The sequence below is a fragment of the Rhinoraja longicauda genome, chromosome 5, assembly GCF_053455715.1.
Source record: "Rhinoraja longicauda isolate Sanriku21f chromosome 5, sRhiLon1.1, whole genome shotgun sequence".
NCBI classification, from domain to species: Eukaryota; Metazoa; Chordata; class Chondrichthyes; order Rajiformes; family Arhynchobatidae; genus Rhinoraja; species Rhinoraja longicauda.
In genome coordinates this window covers 26,485,992-26,505,453 of record NC_135957.1, presented here as the reverse complement: position 1 = coordinate 26,505,453, position 19,462 = coordinate 26,485,992, and the positions used below count along the sequence as shown (strand labels likewise).

Here is a 19,462-nt window from a genome sequence, read left to right as displayed (position 1 = left end):
ATGTCGTCTCAATTTAGTGGTGGGTAGGGCCAAATGTTCTGGTGTCACAAGATTCAATGATTCAATAACTTAATGATACTTTATTGTCACATGTACCTTGGTCCAGTGAAATGCTTTGTTTTGCCCACAACTCAGTAAAATCACACAGCAGACCTAACCCAGGCAATACGCAAGCGTTGCCACATATTGGCGCCAACAGGTAGAAGCCTCCTGCCTCCATTTCAAACCATTCACATGGTGTGAACTTTTGCTGTGAGACTGTAGGGTTTTGCTGTCAGACACAACTGCCCCTGTAAGGTTTATGTTGTGTATTGGATTGCTGCACTTGCCAGTTTTTCTCCTCACGGTGTGCTTCTCTTTATCTCCTGGTAACAGGAACCTTACTGGGCTTCCTCCACACATGGGAATGTCCTCCTGTTAGAACAATGGGTGGCACAGACAGTGGCACAGCTAATCGATCTGCTGCTTTACACTTCCTTGAACTAAGGTCCAAACCTAATCCCTGGCACTGTCTGTGTGGAGTTTATACCTTCTACCTGTGACTCTGTGAGTTTCCTCCAGGTGCTTTGGTTTTCTCCCAATCCCAAAGATCTTTGAGTTGGTGGGTTAATTACTCCTCGTGTACAGGTGAGTGTTAGAATTGATATGTCTGAAGAAGGGTCTCGACCTGAAACATCATTGGTCCATTCCTTCCAAAGATGCTGAGTTTCTCCGATACCTTGTGTTTTGGTTGAAAGTGTGTAGAATTGGGTACATGGTACGTTAGTGAGGGAATTAGAGTGGTCTGTGTGCTGCCACTGACTGAATAGGTTTAGCTTTATTATTGCCACCTGTACTGAGGTACAATGAAAAGCTTTATTTTGCCTGATATCTAAATGGATCAGAAACACCATACATAGAATCAAGTCAAGCTCATCCAATAGATAGAGTAAAAGTATGATACAGAGTACAGAATATAGTTCTCAGCCTTGTATCATAACCATTCAATAGACAAAGTCCAATGTCCACTATGGGGTAGAGGTGAATCGGATAGTATCTAGCTTATGGAAGCCTGATAACAAAGGGGAAGAAGTTGTTCCTGAGTCTGGTGTTGCCTGCTTTCAAATGAACAGTTGGCTTCCTTCTAAATCACAAGAATATATCAAATTAAAATGAATCTCTTCCACTTCCTACACACCAGGGGCAATTTAGAGCAGCCAATTAACCTACAAAGCCACTGGCCTTTGTGGAGGAAACCGGAGAAAATCTACATGGTCACAGGGAGAACATGCAAACTGCACGCAGACAACAGCTGAGGTCAGGATGGATCCAGGTCTCAGGTGCTGTGAGGTAGCAGCTCTATCAGTTAAGAGCTTGGACAAAGTTGGTTTGTTTTCCCTGGAGCGCTGGAGGCTGAGGGGAAACTGAGAGAAATGTATTAAATCACAAGCGACATAGATAGGGTGTACAGTCAGAACCTTTTTCCCCAGGGTGTAAATATCAAAGACTAGAGAGCATAACTTTACATGAGAGGGACAAAGTTTAAAGGAGATATGCATGAGAAGTTTTTTTACATAGATGTGCATGGGACGTTTTTTACATATCACCATACATTTAACCAATTATATTTGCCCATGTCTGTTACCCTGACATCACCATTAAAGTTTAAACTTATGAAAGATTTGCTGCATTTTACATTGAGTAAACTATCCAAAGGCACAGAAAATCCCTTGAGTTTTGATCTCTTGTTTAATAGTTTAGCTTGATCCTGTTGTCCTTTGTCTTGGAAATGTCCTGTAGATCTAGGAAGTAGATTTATCTGAACAACCTTTGTATACAATTGGGATTTTTTTCCCAAGGTGTCTTTGAAGCCTCTGTTAAAATGGAATAATACTTTAGTTTAGTTGACTTTAAGAGGTACGGAGTGGAAACAGGCTCTTTGGTCCACTGAGTCCATGCAGACCAACAATCCCCCATACACTGGTTCTATCCTATACACGAGGGACAATTCTACAAAAGTCAATCAACCTATAAACCTGCACGTCTTTAGGATGTGGGAGAACCTGGAGAAAACCCATGCAGTCACAGGGAGAACATGCAAACTCTGTACAGCCAGCACCTGTAGTCAGGTTCGAACCTGGGTCTTTCACTCTACTACTGTGCTACTAATAAATGTCTTAATAATTCAAATATGAGACCACAGTGGTTATTCGGGTAATTATTACCACTTTCAATTACACTTTAGTGTTGTGTTTTTATTCATCTTTAAATCTAGACGAGACCTGGTGTAATTCGTCCGGTTGGTGTAATGCAGAAGCGACCTGCAGTGCCCAAGAAGGAAGTCAAATGCCCCAATCGTTTCACGCAACATACCGATGAAATTGATGACACTGAATTCAAAGAGGTAAGTGTCTTATAAAAGCCGAGATTAACACTCGCTGCATAGAACCATCATCAACTGATTTGCCATTTGAAGATGTAAAATACTGATGGAAGTTCGCCTGCTTTCCACTTCCCGCCACATATACTTCTGCTAAAGTAATTTAATCTGGTTGGAGCCAGGCGGTAATATGGATTACAAGGTTGACGGAGTTATTTACTCAGCAGTAGTACTTTGGAACGTATTCAACTGGGTTATTACATTGCCCTTTTCAAATCAATCAAATCAAATCAAATTTCTTTATTGTCATTGTGCACACAACGAAATTCAGGCGCACTGCAAAAAATAAAATAAAATAAGAGTAAAAGAGTGAGGAAAATAAAAGCTATTCATACACTCACATGCACACACTGACACGCACACAAATTCACACACGCTTACACATTATGCCTACGTATGCACCCTTATCAGAATATAAGATATTGCACCTTGTCAGAATATAAGATATTGCACAGAATAGTATTATAAAAATAAATATTACAAATGAATATATCAGTATTGCACAGAGGTAGGTATTGTACAGTATACATATTGTCTATGGGGGGGTGCTTTCAGTGCAGAGTTCAGTGTGGTGATGGCCTTAGGGTAGAAACTGTTTGTTAGTCTTGTGGTGTGCGCTTTGATGGACCTGTAGCGCTTTCCTGAGGGCAGGAGGGCAAACAAGTGATGGGCGGGGTGAGATGGGTCCTTTAGGATGCAGGATGCCTTCTGCAGGCAACGGGAGCTATAGAACCAATTCTTGCCGCTAAACTGTCATAATCTCAAAGCAGACATAGAAGCACTTTCAGTACATCTGCAATTTAGCAATTGCAAACCTGTAATTGTGCTAATTATGTTCTTGGTGGTTTAGAAACTCAGCACAAAACTGCATTGCCAAAAACACTTCAAGGAATGTGCTTCTGAATGGATAGTGCGACTCAATTTAATTGGTGATGGAATTAAAGAAATGCTGTGGTCGAAAATTAGAATGTGTAATGATAGCTTTGCACAATGGCTCTGTGCTGAATATAAAATGACTCCGGTAGTTTTTATTCAACATTCACGGTAGTCTCTTCTGTGCAGGCTTATGCTCTTTGAGAATATCCTTGTGACAAAAAAACTTGTACACCCAAAAGGCGACAAGTGGAATACAAAATGTAACACTTCAAATTTGTCAGGATCATTTGTCGTTCTATAACTTCTCCAAATTACCTATACATTATTAAAGGATTGAGGCATTTCCAAGTGAGTTACTTGGCAGCAAGTAGTGCTTTCTAAAGACCAGTCCCGATATAAAATGCACGTACGAATGTTTCCTCATTCTTAGGATGGAAAACTTGCTGCAGCCAAATGCTTTCCCAGATGAACCTCTTGGAAAACTACTTCTCTCTGGAACTTGCTGGCGGCAAGAGAGATTGGAGAGGGAAAACAAGAGCACGCCTCTTTGATAATCATTAAGCACAATAAGGATGCATGTGAATGTCTACACTGGTACCTCCTTGGCACTTAGGATGTACACGATGTTAATTGAATCAGCTCTGGCACATAGAACAGTAGAGCACAGGAATAGACCCTTCAGTTCACACTGCCTGTGCCGAATATGATACCAAGCCCAACTCCTATCTGCCTGCACATAATCCATATTTCTCCATACCTTGCATATCCATGTGCCTATCCAAAAGTCTCTTAAATGCAACTATCATATCTGCCTCCACCACCACCCCTGGCAGCACTTTCCAGGCACTCACCACCCTCTGTAAAACAAATTGTCAGGCACATCTTTATATTTTGCCCCTCTCGTCTTAAAGTTATGCCAATATTTGATATTTCCACCCTGAGAAAAGGGTTCTGACTGTCGACCCTATCTATGCCTCTCATCATTTCACCTGTAGGTCTCCCCTTAACCTCTGATGTTTCAAAGAACTCTGATACAGTACAGTGCCGTGTGTGCTATTCAATGTACTTATGTACAATAGACCACTTTAGTGTGGTCCAGTTTATCATTTCAATTTGCCTTCCAAATTGGATTACCTTGACAGTCTTTGTGCTGCACTATAATTTTCTTCACAATGTTAATTCCAGACAATAACTTAAAATTTGATTTTTAAATAATATCCGCACTTTGCTTTTGACCTGGTAAAATTACTTTGTGTGGAAATCGCAGCTCCAGGATGTAACTGTGTACTTTCTTTGTTTGCAGTGTCCCTCCATTTGTTTTACTGTCCATTTTCCTTCAACAGTGGCTCTTCCCACTCTCTGCCATCCTAACGTCTGTCCCACATCCCACTGTGTGCAATGAAACGTACCGGAACATGCTGTGCTCACAGGACATATCCCACTCCATTCCTCTATCTCTCTCACCCGTCACTTGCCTAACCTCTGGATCACGCATTTGCTTCTCCCCCATTGCCCCATGTAATTATTATATGACCTCTAACCTCTCTCGCAGCCTTCACTCCCTATACATTAAGGTGAGATGCTTATTAATAATTCTTTCTTAAGCTTTCCTATGTTGTTCCCTCATAGTTTTGCTGCATGAATATTATTAAGGTCGGGAATAACACATACCTCTAATACATGCTGCTGTGCCAGATGATAAATTTCAATTTCCTTGTCCTTTGACAATTGCACGTTGATATGGAATATTTCATTTTTTTATTAAGTGGTGGTTGAATTTTCAATCAAAGATGGAAAAGGGGGATTTTCCTCTGTGTGTCAGGTTTGAATTTGAGATTGATTTTGGGTTTAGTTTATTGTCACGTGCACAGAGGTACAGTGAAAAGCTTTTGTTGCGTGCTAACCAGTCAGCAGAAAGACAATACATGATTACAATTGTGCCATTCACTGTGTACAGATACACGACAAAGGGAATAATGTGTGTAACTCAGAGCATAGTGAAACATCTTCCCCAGTGCTTGAATATGACTACATTGAAGCAAGAGCCAAGAGTCAAGAGCGTTTTATTGTCATGTGTACCGAAAAATGGAACAATCAAATTCTTACTTGTAGCAGCATAACAAGCCTGGAAATACAATACGCAGAGATAATATGTAATAAACATTAATTCAATTAATTAATAATCCCAATACATGTGCAAAATAAACCCAAGACTATCCATAGTGCATAGTTGAGGTTAGTGTTGTGCAGTCTTCAAGAGCCTGTTGGTTGTTGGGTAGAAGGTGTTCTTGAACATGGAGGTCCGCATCTCCAGTTTAGCACTGTCAGACAGTACCGGCTTCACACTTTCTTTCCCCTTCAGCTCTGTGCTGACAAATCCATGGTAAACAATTCCTCTTGTTGAGTTTAACCAAAGGCTAAAAATGCCAGTTTAACTGGCTCGCTTCATTTCACAAAGGCTTATTGTCAACCCTTGTGATACACCCGGAGGTGGAGTGGGATGTATGATTCACAATGAACAATCTATTCTTCTTCTATTACGTGCACAAGATAACTACCATTTGACTCATTGAGTCTATGCTGGCGCCCAGGACAGCAATACCATTAATTCCGTTCACCCGCTTCATATGTGGCAACACCTATTCCATTTCGAACATGCCCATCAGCTTACATTTGTCCCTTTTTGCCATTGGCTACATGAAGGGGTAATTTTCAGGAGCCAATTCATCAACTGACATGTCCTTGAGTTGTGGGAGGAAACAGGAGCACCTGGAGGAAACCCACACAGTCACAGAGACAGCGTACAAACTCCACCCGGACAGCACCCAACAAATGAGGTTCATTTTTCATGATAAATGTCTATTTTAGACTAAATGAAAGGAACCCTTCAGGTCACTTTTACATTTTTTCCCTTAAACTTTAAACTTATGCCCTCTAGTTTTATACCCCTCTATCCTGAAAGAAAGAGTCTGTGGCCATCCAATTTATTTTTTTCCCCTCAAGATTTTATAGATTTCCTGCCTCTCTGTGTAACCAGAGACATTGGATGCCAGCAGTGACCACTGGCTGACGAGTGACAAGAGAATAAAGATGAAAGGCATTCTCAGTTCAGACTGGGCAGATGCACGCTCTAGTGATGGGAACTTTGGCTGATAGTTCAGAGACGCCAGAACTACCTTTACAATGCCTAGTGCTAATTCAGAGGCAAATTGTAAAAGTAATTGAGAAATCTGGGTTTTATGACATTGCCTAATCAGTGGCGATAGGTAGGAATGCCAATGGATAGTGGTCTCGAGCACTGGAGGCCAGGATTATCACTGGCCACTGGGCAATGGAAGTGTCTCGGCGACAATGGAGATGCCTCACTGGCTGGTAATGCTGCCAGCCGCTGGCATTAGGTTTAATTTTGGTGGCTGTCCACTGGTACTGTTGTTGGCATGGATGCTCTGTATCAACGCTCTCCACTGACACTGGAGGCCATCTTGATGTCCACAAATGTTACTGTCCACTGTAATTGTAGTCAGTGTTGATTGGTAATAGAGTCACCAGCATAGACACTGGCAATGCCTCACTGGCTTGCAGTGCCAACAACCATGGAACATTAGGCTCAGTCATGTTTACTGTGTCTGGCAACGACCAGTGTAGACAATGTCTCTGGTCTGAAATGTCACTGATCACTGGGCACTTACATCAGGGTCAGAGTGATGGCCTGATGGAAAGGATGCAGCTCTAGAGGATGTTGTTTAGGCTGCATTAGGAGTATTGCAGCAGTTCTGGTTGCCCCATTACAGGAAAGATATCGAGGCTTTGAAGAGGGGGCAGAGGAGGTTTACAAGAATGCTGCCTGGATTAGAGGGTTTCAGCTACATGGAGAGGTTGGATAGACTTCATATCATATCATATCATATATATACAGCCGGAAACAGGCCTTTTTCTGGAACGTTGGAGGTTGAGAGGAGACTTGATAGAAGTGTATAAAATTATGAGAGGGTAAACAGTCAGAACCTTTTCCCCCAGGATTGAGATGACCAACTAGAGGGCATTTAAAGCGAGGGGGTGTAAGTTCAATGGAGATGTGCGGGGTCAGCTTTTACGCAGAGAGTGGTGGGGGCCTGGAACGCATTGCTAGGAGTAGTGGTGGAGGCAGACACGATTGTGGCATTTAAGAGGCTTTTAAATGGGCACATGGAAGTGAAGGGAATAGAGGGATATAGATTATATACAGGCATAAAAGAGTTGGTCTTGGCACCATGTTTGGCATAGGCATTGTGGGTTGAAAGGGGTGTTTGTGTGCATATGTGAAGGATTCATTTCTGTAATGTACTGTCCTACATTCTGTATCATTGGTTGCAGGCACTGGTAAACTGATTGTCATTGACTGATGTTATCCCCTGTGACCATAAACAAGGTCACCAGTACCAGAGGCCAGTGATAACCCTGACTGGCAATGTGAACACAATGCCAATGCCTAGCGATATCCCAGGTCATTGACACTGGACTCATTGGTTGTGGAATGCAGTAGACACTGGCATCTATATTGACTCCAAGAATAACACTTCCATCCATTGTGTACAGTCCCAAGGTTTCACTTCTTCAGCATGCAGATCATTAATCTTTTGGATCTGTCTTCATAAACAGGCAGTGTGTTTGCACATCAGTATTACACTGATTACACTAGTTCCCATGCTCGATCAATAATATGGAGAATAAATTATTTTCCGTTCAGCCTTGCTGAAGCAAACTAACAGGGACAACCTGTATTACTGCTGTAGCAGTGATGTTATGTACCAAAGAGACACAAAGTGCTGGAGTAATTCAGCGGGACAGGCAGCATCCCTGGAGAACATTGTAGGTGATGTTTCGGGTGGGGACCCTTCTTTAATCTGAAAAAGAGCCCAGACCCAAAACATCACCTATCCATGGAGTCTGAAGAAGGATCCTGATCCAAGACGTCACCTACCATATTCTTCAGGGATGCTTCCCTGACCCGCTGAGTTCCACCAGCACTTTGTGCCTCATTTTTTTTGTAAACCAGCAACTGCAGTTCCTTGTTTCTACGATGTTACATACCGTTTTAGTTAACTTACAACGTACAGCCTACGTTGAACTTGCGATATGCTAAAGCCGAGGAAGGAAAAGCAAAACTTTTGAACCTGTTCATAACACACTTCATAACACATTTAATGAATATCTGGAAAGTAAGGGATTAGAGGGACCTGGATCAATGTAGGCAAATGTGACTAGCCCAGAATGGCAACTTGGTCAGCATGGACAAGGTGGGCCAAAGGGCCTGTTTATAAGTTGTACAGATCTAAATGTTGTCCGTGAAAAGCATTCAACTGTAAATGCTGAAAATCTGATATTAAACATAAAGTGCTGGAAATATTCTGCAAATCACGAGTCTCTCTAGAGAGAGACAATCACAGTCAACAAATCACAGTCCAAAATGGCGGCGCTGCCCTAGCAGCTGCGGCTTACCTGCGGTCCATTTGTCTTTGTGTTTTTGTTGTTTTTTTGTCTTAATTGTAGTTGTGATGTGGTGTTTTTGTGTTTGTGTACTGTGTGTGTATGTGGGGAACTGTAAAATTGTAAATAGGTGTCCCTTCCGAACGGAGATCCGACCTTTGTTTCCTGGGTGTTGTCTCCGTTCCTGCTGCGGCCTACCATCGACCCAACTCCTGGAGCTGGCGGCCTCCAGGGCTCTGGTTCGCTGAGCCCGCGGACGGGACTTACCATCACCGGAGCCGGCCGTCCTCGGAGGCTGCGGGAGCGGCTGCGACTCGCCTTAGGCTCGGGCCGCGTGGATGCCGACATCGGGAACTCCGGCAGCGGCAGCGTGTTCGCCCGCCCCAGATCGCGGGGCTTGGGTCGCGGACAATTCACCGTCCGGCGCGGCATATAATATGCCGCGGGATATTTCTCTGCTGGGCGGGGGCTTCAATGTCGGGAGCCACGACCGCCCCGACGTGCAGCAACAGCAGCAGCGTGTTCGCCCGCCCGGATCGGACTTATCATTGGCGGAGCCGGCCGTCTTCGGAGGCTGCGGGAGCGGCTGGGACTCGCCTTCGGCTCGGGCCGCTGTGGACCGTCCGGCGCGGCCTGCAACCATAACAACCTGACTGCGGGAGAAGACGGCAGGAGAAGGGAAAGACATTGTGGCCTTCCATCACAGTGAGGAGAGGACTGGTGGAGACTCACTGTGATGGATGTTTCTTTGATGGATGTTTCTTTTTTTGTGTGTTTTTGGGGTTGTGTAATTTTAATGCCTATTTAATGCTTTTATTGTTGGACTGTGGGTGACTGAATTTCGTCCAATATTGGATGACAAATAAAGCTATCTTGAATCTTGAATCTTGAAATGATGTTTGAAACGTTAACTCTGTTTTGTTTCTCCAGCATTTTCTGTTTAAACATCAACTTTTGTTTTGGCGGATTATGAGAAAATCGATTTGAGCCTTGAAATTTGCTCCCAGTCACTTACTACCCAGGAAGGATTACAGAGATAGCTAACTCTGAAACTCATTGAAACAATCACAAGGACTGCTTCACATTTAGATGTAGGATTTCAATCAATCTCCCGTGCTCCCTACAGGTAGCATCTTATTAATTCTGGATCAGAACTGCTTCTCATCTCAGTGAATTGGCCAAAGATCTGGTGACTGTGATCATAGAGCCACGGAAACAGGCCCTTTGGCCCAACTTGTTCATGCCGACTTGGATGCTCCTTTTAAGCTGGTCCCATATCCCCGAATCCTTTCCTATCCATGTACTTGTCCAAGAGTCTTTCACATGTTGTTACTGTACCTGCCTCAACTACCTCTTCTAACAGTTCGTTCCATCTACCCACCACTCTCTGTGTGAAAAAGTTGCCCCTCAGGTTTTCTATTAAATCTTTCCCCTCTCACAAACCTATGCCCTCTAATTTTTGATTCACTTACTCTGGAAGAAAAACATTGTGTTTTTGCCATATCTATTCCCCTCGCGATTTTATACATCTCTATAAGATCATCCTTCCGCCTCGTAAATCTTATCTCATTTTTGTAATGTCACCAGAACTAGCCTTGTTGGTTCCATAAGATCCTATTCCAAATTTCTCCTAACTTTTCAGAGTTCACATTATTATTACTGAGAGCCACACAGTGGTTGAATTAATAGGTTTACTATCTAACATGTCTCACTCAGATAGAGACCGCAATAGGTTTAAACCTGGCTTGTTGCTGCGTAGAACTGACACTTCAATTATCATTGCATCCCAGACGGCAGCAGAAGAGGAAGCCATTTGGCCTATTACACATCTTTGGAATAGCTATCATAAATTGCCCCACTCTCCTTCTCGAACCTGAGTCTCAGGCGCTGTATTCGCTGTAAGGCAGCAACTCTACCGCTGCGCCACCGTGCCTTGTGAACATTGTTGTTAAATCTGCTTCCACCATTATTTCTGGCAGCACATTTTAGGTCATAACTAATTGCTGTGTCTCAGAACTTTCTATTTTGCCTTGGAATCCTTCCTAATGATATTAAATTTGTACTTGCCTACTGGTTTTCTAGTGAATGCAAATTCTTCCCCCCCTCTATGAAAAGCCTTCATTTTGCTCAAACCAGGATTAAAATCTGTGCTGAATCTTCCACACTTTATACCATCCTTGTGAATCTCCTCTGCATCCTTTCAAATCAACCATAGGTTTGGGAATAGGGAAATTATCCCACATTGTAGACAGACACTAAAATGCTGGAGTAACTCAGCGGGATAGGCGGTATCTTTGGGGAGAAGGAATGGGTGACGTTTCGTGTCGAGACCTTCTCAAATTGTTCTTGGTCGCCATTGCTACTATTAATAAACATAAGTGGAAACTATAGCAGAATAAGATCAGTGCAATGCACAGTCACTTCAAAATATTGCTTTTGCAGTTAACAGATGAGAAATGTCAAAATGGACAAAGAATTGGAGGGTAAATTGTACTCTGAACAAATCCTGGTTTGAGTCTAAGAGGAAAGTTGAGATGCGGTCAGGTGTGTACTTAAAAACTACAAGTACGCTAATAAAAGGAAAGGGTGCAGGGTGACTTGGTCTGCTCTTTTTCGGAAGACTGTTTCTTCTGAAGAGTTTTAGGTCCTAGAACTGCTCGTCCATGGTTCAAACGAATATATTTACTGACCAAGCAAGTTTGGTGCAGTTCTAAGCATTTCTGTGGTTCTAGAGGGGACTGAGGGATTAAGTATGGCGGTCTCTTAAATCTTTGTAGAATCATTGACAATTCCACAATCTGGCTTGTCCCTTGTTAAATTCAGTCAGGAACACATGCATTGCTTAAAGTAATTTACTTTTCTGTTCAATGTAAATGATAGAGTGTGCAGAATAATGAGATATTCAAGTGCCTGCTGCTAAAACTCACATTCACTATTGCTCTCTACCTTCTGTTTAAGCGTTGCCAGCGTATGTTGAACTCCCCCAATATTGCATTGATGTGTCAGTGCTAATAACTTTAAAGAAGAAAATGATATATATTTTTTAAACACGTCGTTGCATAAAGTTTCACTTTGCTTGAGAGGTTAATTAGAGTACAATGTTTCCCCCACGTTTCTTGTTATTCTCTCTTTTTATGTGGTGAAGCCACGACACTCAATAACAACAATCCATGAGAATGAAGCTCTGGGCATCAATGAGGTAAAGATGCCAATCTGCATGAACAAAGGTTGACTTTTAATTAATTTGCCAGCCTGACAGTGCATTGAGATGAGTCTCATGTTTTCAGGTTGTTTCTAAAGCTTTGCTGTGTAGGAATTAACATTGGGTGTTGGAAATGAAGCCTGGAATTTCTTTGCATTTTCAAACCAGTTTGTCTCACATTGATCAAAGCAGTGCAAAAGAAAAGATACAGAATTTTAACTGCTAACTATGAGCCAATTTTTGGTGATGTCTAACACTAATCTACAAACTTGTTCAACTAAAAGCCTGCCTAACCCTTGACACTGGGCATGCAACCTTACAGAAATAATCACCATTGGAAGTGGTTGCTAACTGCATCTTTGAGTAGGCTCCGACATTTAAACTTGAAATCATCTAAAAGCTTGTATTTATACTTTTTTTTTTATTTAGAAAGAAATTACCACTTTGCCTGAAATTGATTCTGTGCCGTGTTTTCATGTCACTTTTGCTCATTTAAAAATTGCATCACAGATGGTGGAATGGATTAGATTCTCCACTTTTAAATATATCAAAGACTATTTTTTATGCAAAAAAGGTTTCTGATGCATGATCCCATTCTATAACACTGAATGATTGCATGAGACTGTGGCAGCATTTAAATTTAAATAATTTTGAGTGGAAAATTAATTTTGAACACAGTTTCCATTCCATATGTTGATTGCATCGCAGCTGGAAACTCTTGGCTATTGTCAATGTCCTGGGACGGCCATTCAGCATAGATATTACATTTTCATCTGGATAGGGAGAGTCTCAATGCAAACTCCCCAGGAGTTGCACAATTTAATAGGTATTTCTACAAAATTTGGTGCGTATTAATGACAGATATGAGAAGAACAATATAGTTTGATTGCATTCAAATACATTGTTTGCGAGCAGAGCACCAAGGCACATTCCTTGTATGTGTACACACTTGGCCAATAAACTTATTCAATTCCGCAACATATGAAATATTTGAGCTGTCTGTTGAAACAGCCTCGTGTTGTTGAATAACATGGAAAATACTGGAAACATTCAGCTGGTCAGGCAGCATCTGTGGAAAGAGAAACAATTAGCCCATTCAGGTCCAGAAACTTTTCTTTTTGATTTTCACAATGTTGAATAGTACATTCTTTGAAAAATTTGTTATTTTACAGTTCAAAATAACATTTCCAAAATAAAATTGCAAAATTTCTACAAAGTCTTTTAATTGTTTTGATTCTAAATGTGTAACTGTAAAGTGTGTGGTGACAAAGAACATACCTCTTTGGAGGAACAATCATATCTCTACCTCTCCATTTACACGGGGCATGCCTCATCTAATCAGATTGATTTACTGCAACAAAAAAAACAAAGTGCTGGAGGAACTCAGTGGGTCAGGCAGTGTCTGAGGAACAATGGACAGAAGACGTTTTGGGTTGGAACACGTTAGGGCAGCATGGTGGCGCAGCAGTAGAGTTGCTGCCTTACAGCGCTTGCAGCACCGAACACCCGGGTTCCATCCCAACTACGGGTGCTGTCTGTAGGGAGTTTGTACGTTCTTCCCGTGACCACATGGCATTTTTTCCGAGATCTTCGGTTTCCTCCCACACTCCAAAGATATACAGGTTTGTAGGTTAATTGGCTTGGTGTATGTGTAAATTGTCTCTGGTGTGTGTAGGATAGTGTAAATGTGCGAGAATCGCTGGTCGATGCTGACACAGTGGGCCAAAGGGCCTGTTTCCGCGCTGCATCTCTCAAACTAAAATAAACTAAAAATAAAAAAACTTTTTCAGAAGGAAATGCCGAAATATTGTCTGACCATTCCCTTCACAGCTGCTGCCTGATCCACTTAATTCCTTTGTTTTTTTTTGCTCACGATTCCAGCATCTGCAGTATCTTGTGTTTTTAACTTTGATTTACTGTTGCCTTGATAATTGATCTTTGGGCAGCCCTGAAACCATGTGGCAGCCCTGAAACCATGTTGCTACTTAAAACTGGCAGAAACATTGCAAGTGACCGTGGACCTCGACACAGCTATGCTCAACCTTCTTCCATCTTGAAGTACTTTTCTACCAATGCAATGCTGTTTTTTAGAGTTACAGCGTCAAAACTGGCCCTTCAGCTCACCAAGTCTGCACCAATCAATGATTATCGGTACACTAGTTCTGTGTTACCCCATTTTTGCATCCTACACACGAGGGGCAAAATACAGAAGCCAATTAACCTACAAACGTGCGCGTCTTTGGAGTGTGAGAGGGATCTGGAAGCACCCGGAGAAAACCCATGGGGCCACAGGGATAACGTCCAAACTCCGTGCAGACAGCACCCGCAGTCAGGATCACACCAGTTCTCTGGCGCTGTCAGGCAGCAACTCTACTGCTGCACCACTGTTCCACCCTTTTAAGCCCACTGCTGAATTTCCATGTTGAGCATCTTTGTAACAGTGCGCTTGCAGTCATTTCCGCAAGCTAGTCAGCTCTTCTCGTGGATGCTCCCATGTTTCCGTATGGGATCTCCCACGTTGTCTTCCGACTGATGACTTATGCGTGATGTAACCATTACGTAAATCAGGGAGTGTTTGCACACAATCTTAATAGCATTCAAAAGGTGTACAGAGTGTGAAATTAAGATTGGAACAAACACACAAAGAAATTACATTCTGAAACATTAATGTGCATATGAAATACCTAATAAAATTTATCTCTCCGGGCTAGATATTTGCTAGGCAGTAATCATTCTTCAGTACTTAAGCAATTAAAACTCATGTAGGTAGCTTAAATTCACATCAGCTCAAGTGATGTGATTTTTCTCTCTCTGGGAGGTGGTTACAAAGAGTGCAGAGAGTGGAGAGCCTGAATTATTGGTAGCAACTTTGCAATTCCTGTGTTAAACTATGCTTGTCTGGAAATTCTCCCTAAAGTCATTGGCACTCTCATGGTGTCAAGACGATAAACAACAATATCATTGTTGCATCAAGATCTAGTCACCTCTGTCTTAACCAAAGACATTCACAGGCCAGGCTACCACAGGGAGCTACTCGATTTTCTTAAGAAAGGTTCCATAACGGCTCTCTGAGAGGACAAATGTCTCGTCTTTAAGATGACGCCTCCAACTGTGCAAAACTCTTTGGAATTGTTATGGAGTCCCAGCACAGAAATAGGCCCTTCATCCAACTGAGTCCACACTGACCATCAATCACTCATTTAGACTAATCCTACACTACTCATGTTATTCCGCCACATTCCCAGCAACTCCCTGCCTCTCCCTCCTCCACAGATTCTATCACTCACCTACACTAAGGGTAGTTTGCAACAGTCGATTAACTTGCCGACCAACAAGTATCTGGGATGTGGAAGAAGCCAGAGAACCTGGAGGAAACCCATTCTTTCAGAGGGGGAACATGCAATCTCCACGCAGACAAGACCAGAGGTCAGGAACAAACAGAAGAAGCTGGAGCTGTGAAGCAGTAGCTCTACTATCCACCCCATTGTGCCACCACACAACCTTCATTGTAGTAGAGTATCACCAAAGATGTTCAATGCTTTGGAGAGGCACTTAAACCCAGAGCCTCTGACTCAGTCAGAGAATAAGTGTTTTTGTGGAGATCCAGTGCTGTCAATATTTGTCCACCTGAGGCATTCCATGGTTAGCTACACCATCCATGCTTGGTGTTCGCTGGGCCAATAGTATGGAGAGCAATAGTTTAAGGGACCCTTAGGTCCTATATGTTAACCATGAGGGACTTAACCTTATACTCATTTGATATCTTCAGATGCCAATTCTTCCTCATTAGCTGACTGATGTACTTTCCTTTCTTTATAAATAAGTTTTGAAACCAAAGCAATCCCCACCAACTTCAACTTTGATTTGCTCATCATGAACTAGCATTAATGATAATGAACTAATAATTCCAGTACAAATACCCAGATGTTCCCTGGACCCAATTATTCTTGCACTGTCAATGAGTGTGTACCCCTGCATTATGGAGGGGATGTGCTCCTAGAAATCTGTAACACAAACACTTTTTTCCAATGAATCCCATGTTATAAGTGGAGATGCCTTTCAATGGAAAGCTTTTCTCTCAACAGCGATGTCCACATAGATGCAAATTCTACGGGTAGGGAATTCTAATTGTGTCGTAGGCAGAAGAGGAACTTGAAATGGATGATGACAGGAGACATGAGAGATTGCAGATGCTAGAATCCAGAACTGCAAACGTAAATGGATGTTACATTATTCGATATAGTATCAATATAACAATTTGCCTTGTCGGTTTCCAAAGCAAATCTCTTTATGGCCACCCATTGTGAACCGCCAGCCTGTGATCATTGTCTTTGGTAAATCAGTTCATCTGTATCCATTTTGTGCTTATTCGTCCCCACACTTCCAAAATAGTGAACTTTTATTCCCACAATTTTTAACACAAATTTTGGGTAGTGATTTGTGAATTTGGTGAGTGAGAATTTCCATTGCCCAGATTGCCATAATGAGGCGTTATACTGTATTTTGAAATAGTACATTCTGGGGAAATGGTAATTGTTCTCCCTTGACTTTGATTCTCGCAGCTTGTGAATGCAACAACAAAACCAATCCAAGATCAGCTTCCGAGGAAAGGCACTGAGCGAAGATCTAGGTGGTCACCAACGGAATGCCCTGTTAGAGACGAGGAAGACTTAGAAGAGGAACGAGAGCAAGCCATCAAATGATGAATGAAGGTGAGGGATGTGTTTCCTCTGTGCAAAGCCTGACAACCAAACAGTTATTTGAGACTGCAGGAGCGCATGCACGTTTGGAGTTTACTGTTTAGAGAGACACAACATGGAAACAGGCCCTTCAACCCATTGACTCCACACTGACCATCAATCACCTATTTACACTAGTTCTATGTTATCCCGCTTTCACATCCACAACTTACACACTCGGGGAAATTTACCGAAGTAAATTAATCTATAAATCCGCACGTCCTTGGAATGTGGACGTGCAAACTCCACACAGACAGCACCCGAGGTCAGGATCGAACCCGGGTTTCTGGCACTGTAAGACAGCAGCCCTACCGGCTGTGCCACTGTGCTGCCCCATGTTGTGACACAGGTAATTATGGGCTGAATGGCCTAATTCTGCTCCTATGTCTTATGGTCATATGGTCTTATGATGTTTTATTGGAACTTTCACAAGTCTAGTTAAATAATTTCTATGTAATTAGAATATTTGTACCCATTGACATTTTAAAAGACCATTTACATGCATAGTTCCAAGATTTTGGCTTTCCTTTTTCCAAAAATAAATTATGTTCATGAGAAACAAAAAAGATGTACAAAACATTTCACAACTATCTTAAAGTTGATAATGTTGTTATTAATTGTGCAAGACCCTGTGGCCGCTTATGTGACTTATTTGGACCATAAGCACTTGAAATGAATGAGGCAATTCGAGGTGATCCAGCCCCTCAATCTCCAGAGGTGGCAGGACCTTAGACTAGCCAACACAGTCCTTTTCCACAGAGCCTTTGTATTGGCTGCAGCAAGCTTCAGAACATCTCTCAGCATGCACTCCTGCAGCCTGGAATGCATCAGGTTGCAGCATTCACGCAGGCATTTCCTTCGATTGGCTGACTGGCAGAAGGAGGTTTAAGAGAATGATACGAGGAATGGTTGAGTTAATGCATGAGGAGTGTTCGATAGCTTTGGGCCCGTACTCGCTAGATTTTAGAAGTGTGCGTGGGGGGAAAAAAACCTATCATACCGCTAGTTTCCCTCTCGCCTGACTCTCAGTCTGAAGAAGGGTCTCGATCCGAAACGTCACCTATTGCGTTTTTCCAGAGATGCTGCCTGACCCGTTAAGTCACTCCAGCATTTTGCATCTTCATTATTATCTTCGGCCTTTTTCCTACTGCTCAACTCGATGATTCATTTATATAGTTTTGTGGAAGGGTTTTTAAAGGCATTCATTTTGAGATTTTATAGAATACCATGTCAAAGCCTGGCAGGTTTTCGAGTTCCATTTAGGATTGATCTGTAATAGAAAGTAGACACTCATTTTGTTCTCTGTGGAAACCTTTCATTTTGACATGAGATGTGAACAGAATCCACCACATAATGAGGCAACATGTTAACGTTAATTGTGTCAGTGTTCAGAGACTTGACTCTGGTGTTCAGAGACTTGATAAGGTAACTTGTCTCCAGCTGCTTCTTTCTTTCAAATCATCTTAGTGCACTCTCATGCTTCTGCCATCTGTGATAATGGGATAATTTTGCAACTTCCAGAGTGGAAGATTGTAAAACCTAATAAGTTCATGCACAGGCATTTCAATGAAATGTCTCCAAACTGCTTTTGAATCTATAATGAACCTTACGCCTGGACCTAATCCAATAGGAGCAGGGAGAAGAAGGAACGACTGGGGTGGAAAGTTCTTTGATTATGCTGGCTGATTTTCCAAGGCAGCATGGTGTAGATTGGGCCAATGATGGGGAGTCTGGCCTGCGTTATTGACAGGGCTACATACAAAACTCTCTGCAATTTCTTGCGGCCTTGGGCAGAGCTGCTCCCAAACCAAAAGCAAAATAACAATCTCAGACAAAAAGACGCTGTTCTTGAAATATTCCCACTCATACAAAGGCATTGGTTTCACAAGCAACAAAAAGAAAAGGTCTGATTCGTTCAATCAATATCTATATGGAAACCAGTTATTAATTGTATAACTAGCATCCGACCTTTAATATATGCCATTGAGGATTTAAGGAGGACAATGAGGAAGATCATCCATGAACATATTAGTCATAGAGACACAGTCCAGAAACAGATCCTGCAGCCCACTGAGTCCACGCTGACAATCAACCACCCATTTATATTGATCCAACATATTAAATATGACAAAGCATGCTTGAGGGGTCAGATATACCACTCTGCCTCCTGTTTTCCTGTTTGTTCAAGTCTAGTTGAGTTTATTGTCATATGCACCCGTACGGTGAGGTGCAGATACAACAAAAATCTTGCGTACAGCAGCATCACAAGGAGCATACACTCAGACAACACAAAAATCATACATAGGTTCTGCCAGATAATAATTAAAATAAAAAGGCCACAAAAAAACAATTTTAATGATTGCACTATAAAGTTGTTCAGAAATGATGACTAATTGTTTTACTCCCAGTTGTCTGTTGAAGTAAACCACTTCATGTACATAAGAAATTTGCCATACAAAATAACAAGCTGAAGAAATGTATGATATATTTGGAAAGTATGGACCAATCAGACAGATCAGAGTTGGAAATACCCCCAAGACGATAGGAACTACGGATGTCAGTGGTTATGGGGAGAAGGCAGGGGAATGGGGTTAGGAAGGAGAGATAGATCAGCCATGATTGAATGGCGGAGTAAACTTGATAGGCCGAATGGCATAATTCTACCCCTATCACATGATATTATGAACTGCATATCTGGTATATGAAGACATTGACAAGACAGGCTAGTCAGACTTCTGAGTCAACCATTGATGGGCCTGG

General features: G+C 42.1%; 1 protein-coding gene across 1 annotated transcript in view; it reads left to right on the top strand.

Annotated features, from left to right (window-relative positions):
* mlip (muscular LMNA-interacting protein) overlaps positions 1–19,462 on the top strand; it is a 98,260-nt gene that overhangs the window by 66,236 nt on the left and 12,562 nt on the right. Inside the window, exons 13-14 of the mRNA XM_078400035.1 lie at positions 2,255–2,383; positions 16,526–16,675. Coding sequence (XP_078256161.1) covers positions 2,255–2,383; positions 16,526–16,666 — 270 coding nt within the window. The 3' untranslated portion in view covers positions 16,667–16,675. The remainder of the gene's footprint in view (positions 1–2,254; positions 2,384–16,525; positions 16,676–19,462) is intronic.